We start from the raw sequence: 9,780 nt of genomic DNA on the forward strand, positions 1-9,780 counted from the left end.
CAATAGATCAATTAATAACCACAAACTACAACAAAATATAACAGATAGTGACACAACATTGATAGCAGACATCAGTCCCCAAAATGTACATCACGCTACGAACAATAATCACAACAACTCCAACACCTTTGGTAGGCGAAGCTACGCGCAAGTAACCAACCAATCAGCGCACATAGACAACCAAAACCAGAGCAATAGTAACAATGACGCTACAGAAATCAAGGAACTGCTCAAGCAATCCATCAATAACACCGAAATGCTAGCAAAAATGATAAGCGAGCAAAATGCAGTTCTCAGGCAACAAACACAACAGATCACGGTCATGCTTCAATTACTTACAAACATGTTAAGCAAAAAATAAAAATGGACACGCTAAAAATAGCTGCCTGGAACTCAAACGGCCTACATCATAGGGCCCTAGAAACTAAAACATTCCCGTACAACAACAATATCGACATACTACTTGTTTCAGAAACACACTTCACTACAAAAAGCTACATGAAAATACCGTACTACACTATATATGATACCAAACACCCCTCAGGAAAAGCACACGGAGAGACCGCAGTGATAATAAGAAACGACATAAAACACCACCTACACAGCCAAGTCAGTAAGGAATATATCCAAGCAACCACCGTTACAGTACAAACTAGCAGCAATCATTTTCAGTTGTCAGCAGTATATGTACCGCCGCGACACAAAATTACAACACAAATGTGGAAAGAGTACTTTCAACATTTAGGTGACAAGTTTATTACAGCGGGAGACTATAACTCAAAGCACACACTATGGGGAACAAGAATTACTTCACCTCGAGGAAGAACCCTGGAAAACTACATTAGAAACAATAACCTCAATATATTATCCACAGGAAGACCGACATACTGGTCGACAGAAATGAGCAAAATACCTGACCTACTCGATTTTGCAGTTACAAAGGGACTAAACGTAAATAAGCTAAAAATTGCACCCAGTCTAGAGCTTAGTTCCGATCATACACCCATAATAATTACATACAGAAACAAACCAATAATTTATAACAATCCAGATATACTATGCAACAAAACCACCAAATGGCAATCATTTAATGAAATAATCGAGAGTAAGATCAACTGCAACATCCCATTAAAAACACCCGAACACATTGAACAGGCAGTAACAACATTTACAGAAACTATTCAAGAATCAGCATGGGCAACCACCATACCTGAAGCAACCAAAAGACAAACAAAAATAATTCCGTCAGACATCCTTGAAAAAATTAGAGAAAAAAGAAAAGCGAAAGCAAAATGGCAAAAACATATATCACGAGAAAACAAAAAACACCTAAACAAACTTGCAAAGGAAATAAAAAACAAAATAAAAGAGCACAATAATAGCGAGTTCATAAAGTTCATAGAGACACTCTCTGCACACGAGAACTCCAACTACTCCCTATGGAAAGCCACGAAGAAAATAAAGCTGCCAATTAAACTAGCCCTAGCAATCAGAAAAGCAGATAACACATGGGCAAGAAGCAACGAAGAGCAAGCTGAAGAATTTTCCAAGCACCTATGCAACACATTTACACCAAATAATATCAACAACAGCAACTTCAATTGTCATACGGACGAAGATGCGCCAACCACTAGTACCTCAACTGACAAGCAATACACCATACCTAAAACAACAGCACAAGAAATTAGAAACACAATCGAAAAAACAAAAAACAATAAAGCACCTGGAATCTACCTAATCAATGATAAAATCTTGAAAAACCTTCCTCCAAAAGCGATACGACTTATGACAATAATATACAATGCAATACTAAGAATTCAATACTATCCTAAACTATGGAAACTAGCACAGATCATAATGCTACCTAAACCAGGCAAAGACTCACACCAAGCAGCATCTTACAGACCAATATCGATACTTCCTGTGTTTTCAAAAATCCTAGAAAAAATAATATACGTCCGCCTAAAACAAACAATAGAGAAGGAAAAATTAATACCAGATCACCAATTTGGATTCAGAAACAAACACTCCACGATAGAGCAAATGCACAGGCTCATCAATGAAATAGTACTAGCGTTAGAAAACAAACAATACTGTACAGCCCTCTATATGGACATCGAGAAAGCATTTGACAAAATAAACCACGAAAGTCTGCTACAAACAATCAGAAAACAATTCCCGGAGCAAATATACCAATTAATAAAATCCTACTTAAGCAGCAGAACCTTCGTAATAAAAATCGAGGACACATACTCTGAAGTTAAAGACATCAAGCCTGGGGTTCCGCAAGGAAGCATCCTAGCATCAATACTATACACATTATACACGGCCAACATACCAACAACTACCAATAGCAAAATACTGACATTCGCGGACGATACAGCTGTACTAGTCAGGCACACTAACCCAGAAACAGCAGTCACATTACTACAAGAACACATCAGAAAAATAGAAAAGTGGCTGCAAGCTAAACAAATAAAAGCAGACCCCAACAAATGCAGCCATATTACATTCACATTGTGAAAACAGACGCTCCAAACATCCTACTGAACGGCATGCACATAACACAAACAAGTCAAATACCTAGGACTCCACATAGATACACAACTCACATGGAAACAACATATTAAATCAATAATAGACAAAATACAAACAACAAGGAGACAAACACATTGGCTAACAAGTCGAAAATCCAAACTAAGCATAGAAAATAAACTAAAACTATATAAAACAATTATAAAACCAATCTGAACATACGGAATACCACTACGGGGGACAGCAGCAAAGAGCCATATAAACAAAATAGAGACATTACAAGCAAAAATTCTTAGAATAATAGTAAACGCCCCATGGTACGTTAGAAACGAGGATATTCGGAAGGACCTGGGAATACCAAGGGTCAAGGAGGAGATTACCAGCTGCGCGGAAAGGTACAGAGAAAGAATAACAACACACCCAAGCCGGCTGGCTACGGAAACGATCAACACAAGCATAGAAAGAAGACTAAAAAGGAAACACCCAGCTGATCTCACAAAGGATATAACCCAAAAACACGAAGATGGTACTCCGCTGGGTGTAACCATCCACATGTTATTCAACATATGCTACAACATTTTACCTAATGTCCCACTGGACAAATTGTAAAATTAAAAACAAACAATAAAAAAAAATAACATCTCGGTCTGGCTATACGACTACAGTTCAGTCAAGCTCTCAACACTTATCGTACAACGACAATACAGTGAACATATCTACATAGATCAGTCAGCATCTCTACACTGATTCTTTAATCTGAGAACAGTCAACGTCAATCATTTGTCTACTACACTTGTACCTTACATAACGGCGTAACTATTTACTGTAAAAAGTTGTTGGAAATATATATATATATTATAACCTGTTAACCGCAATATTATACCAACTCAACCACCTCTATTATCCTAACAGAAATAAGGGGATCGATCTGTTCGTGGCGTCGATTATTCTAACCGTAACGGGAATTTACGACTTCCGCTGACGTGCTTTCTCGCGATCGCGTCTCCCCGCGACTGGTCGAATAAACTGAATGCAAGAAAGAAGACAGAGAAAAAGAAGCCCATTTGTATATATGTATTTATTTCTACATTATATAATTATATAAATATAACTTTAATTTCAATTCAAGTTTTGCACAGATTATTCACGTATCAACCGGTAGGTACTCGCTCTGATAAATATCCGTTGATATACAGAGTGGGATATATAAAGCGGAACACCTAAATATCTTCGTTATTAATGGTTGTATGAAAAAACTGCGTAGGACAAACTTATGCTATTTGGAATGGCACACGCAGTGGTAGATAATATTATTTCTGAAAGACATTTTTTAAATAGGATTTTAAGGTCATCATCATCATTAATACATTAATCGATCCATCTCGATATTCCCTATAAACATTTAATTTAACAATTACTTTAATTCTATTTTATCAAATTGAAGGTATAAAATTCAAAGAGAATTGAGAATGACACCATGAGGAACACACCAGGCGGTTGTAGTGCTGGCTGCGAGTACCGTACCTAGAGACAGGCCGTCGATCAGGATAAAGACTGAACTGAAAATAGCGACGGCTAGGGTCTTGCCCAACGTATTTGATGCTTCAGATGCCATATTCTGGGGCATAACGTTGCCAGGTGTACGGTGGTGAGTCCTGGTAAGAAGCTATGCAGAAAGTGTGGGGATAGGGATCACACCATTAATCAGTGCACCAAAAAGCCGAGTTGCGCTATTTGCGCGAAAGAACAGGAGCAACCTGAGACACATCACCAGATATTCCTGGCATACCCTGCCGTGAAAGATAGAAGGAGGGGAAACGTACGTACGTTAAGGTAAAAATATTTATTATCAACCTAAATAGGTGCAGACTGGCACAAGAGCTAATGTACCAGTATGCCTGCGAAGCCGTTGTCGACTTCGTGTTCATTTCAGAGCTTTATAGGCAGCAGACTACGGGTACAACGACGACAAGGGCGATGCGTCGTTGTGAGTGACTATCTTCAATGGGAAACAACCAGACGAGACCACCTTGGGAAGGAATCATAGGAGTCACCGTTGACAATGTGTTTTGCATTGGGGGTTATTGCTCCCCCAATGTGAATATGGAACAATTTAATATCTACTCCAGAAGTTGGAAACATTGATTCAGGCGACCAAGAGGAGTCACCCAGCAATAATGATCGCCGGAGATATTAACTTAAAGTCCACCGCATGGGGAGGGCATGTGAATTACAGCAGGGGAACCAGCTTCCTGAACATGTTCACGAAGAACAGGACCATTCCGATCAGGGTGAAGGAGGATCACACATTCTGCAAGAACGGAAGGAAGAGCTTCCTCGACATCATCAGTACGAACAAAGGATTGGCTAAGAATTATGCAGGTGGGAAGTTGCCGAAGATCTAGTCGGCATCGGACCACAGATACGTCCTGCATAATTTTAGGATTAAAAAGACGAGATATAACGCCGAGAATTTTAAGATTATTCGACTAGGGACGCCGGTATGGATAAATTTGTTTTAACATTCGACGATAACTATGAGAACTTATTTGTAGATAATACGGGCGACAAGGAGGCGCATGGGGATCGTTTACAGACTACTCTGGAAACGACGTGCGCCTCTAAACTTAAAAAGGTGTACTCGCCGATGGGTAAAAAGAGCTGTAATTACTAGTGGAGCGAGGAAATAAGTTAGTTAAGGAAAGAGACGATGAAGGGCGGGAGGAGAGCTTAGAGGGCCAGGATTAGGGGTACGAATAACGCGACTCAATTGAGTGAAGTATATAGAACTAATAAGAGGAAGCTGGCGAGGACGATCGAAACGAAGAAAGAAATATGCTGGAAATATTCTGTGTGACGCTGGATATGGACCCTTGGGGGAGGCCGTATAGGGCTGTTCTGTCGAGGATGGCCCTGAAAGTCAGGACGGACTGCCTCCACGTGGACAAGGTCCGATCTATAGTTGACGAGCTCTTCCTGATGAGGCCAATGGGGTGAAGGCAAGGTACGTCGAGAAATCGCAACAGTGGAGAGGAAGCAAGTGATGACTACGGGATCACAGAGGAAGACCTGATTGATGCCTAGAGCAAAATAAATCCGAACAAGGCAGTTGGTGTGGACAGTATACCAGGGACGGCGGTCAAGGTGTTGGTGGAGAAGAGAGCGGAGAAATTGTTGAGAGTGTTGAATGCTGTGAAAGACACGGGCAAGATTCTGCCGAAGTGAAAGATAGCGAGAATGGTACTCATACCTAAACCGGGCAGAGATACCACGTTAACATCGTCTTTCTGACCGATCAGCGTACTTCTAGTACTTCGTAAAGTCTGTGAGCACACGTTTAAGAACCTGATCGAGGAAAACCTGGGGCTGGATCCATTCCACGAAGATCAGTATGGGTTCAGAAGAAGAACGAGTACGGTGAACGCCCTGCGCCGAGTAGTGGACCTTACTGACTGGTCCAAAAGGTAGGATAAGAAATGTGTGTTAGCTGTGGTGGACGCGAAGAACGCGTTTAACACTTTCAGTTGGGACAAGATCTTGGAAGAAGCAGAATCTAGAGGGATGCCAAGGAAATTATTGACGCTCCTCGAGAACTATCTCGAGAACAGAAAGATTGAAGTAAGGAGGACAGGAGGACTGTAAGGCGAAATGTGTACGCGGGTGTCGCTCAGAGATCGATACTTGAACCGCTGCTGTGGAATCTGGTGTACGACGGTCTACTGAATGAGTTAAAGGCGATTCCTAAGATGAATGTCGTTGCTTTTGCCGACTACTTGGCAGTGATTCTCGACGTTGCCACGCAGGAAGAGGCGAATTATAAATTAGGTACGGCGTTGAGCGTGATCGTGCGGTGGTGTGCCGAGAACTGCAGAAGGTTCGGGGCTCATTTGGAAAAAATGTGCGGTAAAGCCGATGCTCTTATTAGAGCATTGAGATCGTTGCTGCTCAATATTAACAATCCCGCCGGTTATGCGAAGAAACTTTATTATGAAGTCTGGGAGTCGGTGGTGCCTTATGCGGCGCCTGCATGCGCAAAGGCGGTAGAAAGGAAGAAGGATAGAAATACTCTTAAGAGGGCGCAAAGGGCAGCACTGATATGATCATCTACGGCGTACCGCATAGTGTCCCACGCAGCACTGTGCGTGCTTACGGGCACTTTGCCCATTTACTATACAGTCGAGTTCCGGGTCGAGAAGTATCGAATTAAAAAAGAATATCTGCAGTCACGATACGATATCCGTTCAAGAGAAGATTCAGCCTCGGTCTTTCATGAACGGATCAAGGCAGTGGAGGAGCGCATGGAGTATAAATGGAAGAAGGACTGGCGTGACTATCGCAGTGACAACTGGACGAAGAGACCGGTGGCGGACGTCTGCATTGAGGAGACACAAGAGGTACATCGATCACTTTACTATCCAGATCCTGACCGGACATGGTATTTTTAACGTGCACCGAAGGACGATCAGGAAGGAAGTACAGGCTACTGATACTGGGATCATGATAACAACCTGATCAAGCTGATGATGAAAAAAGAGGAAAACTGGACTAAGTTCCGGGCTTCGTGCAGTAAGTTGCATAATGTTGCATGCATAATGTTTCTTCTGAAAGTCATTATTTAAATGAGATTTTAAGTTCATCATCATTTTTTTTTGTGTGTGTGGCAATATATTTGTTTAATACATTTATCGAAACATCTCTATATTCCTTATAAACATTTAATTTAACAATTACTTTATCTCTAATTTTCCAAATTGAAAGTATAAAGTTCAAAGTGAACGTAAATACAAGAATACCATTGTGCTTCTTTCCTTGACTTCCATATATAGTAGAATTTTGATTATCGGAACTAATAATGATAAATGTGTTTGAATAATAGAGCAACAGCTTTTTCTGTACTGAGTGTCATATACTACAAATCAAGCATGCAAGCAATTGAACGCTACATAAAATTGTACGTACTCCACAATTTTCTTATAGCTATATCATATTATATTGCGTAACATATTTTTTAATATACACGTCTTAATATAAGCAATTCCTCCGAGTGACATTCATTTTGTGCTTCAAACCGTGTTAGCTCATTCTTGGAATCTTCGAATGAGAAGGCCCAGCTTCATCGTCGGCAGTACCTATGTTCACTTGTTTCAGAGTATCATTTTGAAAATCTCGAAGAACTTCGTCGGTACATATCTTCATGACTATATCACGTATGTTTTCAATTTGAAACCGGTTGATCATACTGGTTTTATCGCACTGTTCACATCCAGGTATGGTATGCAGGAATGAAAGTGTTTCATCTACATCTTTTGTTACTATTTCTAAGTATCTCTCAAACGGCATGCTTTCACGCTTGTAAAGTTCGGCTCACGCTCTTATCAGTATTGCATTGTTGACACGTAACCAAACTTCATGTACCATGCGGCAAAAATCCCACATGGATAATTTTTCATAGGTGTCTATCACTGCTACCTTCACATTCCGGAGAGGTAATAGCATTAATGTTACCATCATTTCTTTCCAGTAGATTCGCTTGAAGCAGGCCATTATTCCATTCATTGGTTGTATCATTGGTGGTGCATCAAGTGGAAAACTTATAACTTTAACGAATTCATTTTTTTATTTAGATCCCTGAAATTGTGAAGCGACCTAGCATTATCTAGCAATAACAAAATTTTCTCTCTGCGCCCCTTCTTCAGCTGTCTTTCTTTAACTGATTCTACGAAATATTTTTCAAACCATTCATTGAAAATGGTACTGTCCATCCAGGCATTAGTATTTGCTCTGTAGATAACTGAGAAGGCATCTGTATTGAAATTGCATAAACTTTGAGTTTCCGCAATACTGCCGATTATTAGTACCGGTAACTTGTAACATCCGGTAGCATTTGCACAAAAAAGTGCAGTAACGTGATTTTCGCACATTTTTCGGTTTCCTATCGATTTCGCATGGCTAAAAATCGAACTCTTTACTGGTACTGCTTCCCACATCATTGCTGTGTAATCGATATTGTAAACGTTCTTCGGTTTGACCCAGTTCCATCGCAGAAGTTTATTAAAATGAGTTTTGAAGTCATCCCCTGCAGTTTCAGTTGGGGTTGGATAATATCCCCTGACACCCTCAAGAGTAAAACCGTAACTTTCTCTAAAATATAGGTACCAAAGTTTACTGGCTTTAAAATTAGGATTTCCTTTTAATTTTTCATTAAATTCTAGAGCTTTTCTCTTTATATCTACTCCTGTATATTTTATTTTTCTTTCCCTACATCGCATGCACCAGTGGTAAAGAACTCTTTCTATATCCGTTATCGGTGACCACAATAAACGTTTTGTGGATCGGCTAGCAATCACTGTGTTTTTCTCGACATATGTTTTAATATTATCTCTCTGTGCAGATAGCGCACGGAGGATAGTTCCATAACGTACTTTGTTGCTAGGGTGCTTTCAGACTCACCTCTTTCTAACATCTGAAGAATTTCATATTTTTTCTCAATTATCACACTAAAACGTTTTTGTCCAGACGTCATTATTGTTTGAAACTTTTCGAACGTAAATACCGTACTGAAATGTAGCGGGATTTTATTTTGACAGTTATCGTCGTCGACAATTTTGATTGGGGGAAACAAATACTACATGAACTATATACGTATATTGGTATATAGGTATGTACGATACATTATAGAGAATTCTACAACATTCTGATGATAGAACGTTCGGATGATGTATGTACGCAATGTATAATTGAGGCTATGCTGTATATCAAAATAACAAATGATATTCAACCAAAAGTTGATAGAAGCAAACAGCATAAAAATGAAAACTTATTATGAGATTATTATGAGAATAATATGAACAATTATATTTCCAAATAGTTTATACACAAATGATTTTCTGTCACTGAATTTGTTACGATCGTTCGCGGAGAGACGCGATCGCGAGGAAAGCGCGTCAGCGGGAGGCGTAAATTATCTGTGTCTGTTAAGATGACAGAGGTGGTTAGTTGAGATTAACACTGAATTAACAGAGTTAACAAAAATTATATATTTGACAATATATATATGTCGGAGAAGCGTTATGATTAGAGCTGGGGTTAAGGGCGTGAAAGAAATCTTCGTTGTAAACAGACATTGTCGTTATGCAATAGAGAAGATATTGACTAGAGCAAATATGATTGTTACAGATATCGACAAGTAACCGTGGTAATTAGATACTCGAGACGCTAATGACAATGATCCTGGGTTCGATAACG

The 9,780-nt window shown here is 39.8% G+C and overlaps 1 protein-coding gene across 1 annotated transcript; it reads left to right on the forward strand.

The window, feature by feature from the left end:
* The first annotated feature begins 498 nt into the window (after positions 1 to 498).
* On the forward strand, positions 499 to 6,635 carry LOC122571748. Its single transcript, XM_043735835.1, has 8 exons — positions 499 to 1,244; positions 4,144 to 4,354; positions 4,665 to 4,917; positions 5,091 to 5,186; positions 5,620 to 5,775; positions 5,846 to 5,999; positions 6,060 to 6,153; positions 6,207 to 6,635. The coding sequence occupies exons 1-8, from the start codon at positions 499 to 501 to the stop codon at positions 6,633 to 6,635; spliced, it is 2,139 nt and encodes a 712-aa protein (XP_043591770.1).
* Positions 6,636 to 9,780: the final 3,145 nt, after the last annotated feature.

The sequence above is a fragment of the Bombus pyrosoma genome, linkage group LG10, assembly GCF_014825855.1.
Source record: "Bombus pyrosoma isolate SC7728 linkage group LG10, ASM1482585v1, whole genome shotgun sequence".
In the NCBI taxonomy this organism is placed as follows: domain Eukaryota; kingdom Metazoa; phylum Arthropoda; class Insecta; order Hymenoptera; family Apidae; genus Bombus; species Bombus pyrosoma.

Coding starts and splice junctions, on each gene's coding strand:
- LOC122571748 (XM_043735835.1), top strand. CDS start 499: ATGAAAATACCGTACTACACTATATATGATACCAAACACCCCTCAGGA. Junction 4,355..4,664: donor AAGATAGAAGGAGGGGAAAC/GTACGTACGTTA, acceptor TATCTACTCCAG/AAGTTGGAAACATTGATTCA. Junction 6,000..6,059: donor CTTACTGACTGGTCCAAAAG/GTAGGATAAGAA, acceptor TAACACTTTCAG/TTGGGACAAGATCTTGGAAG.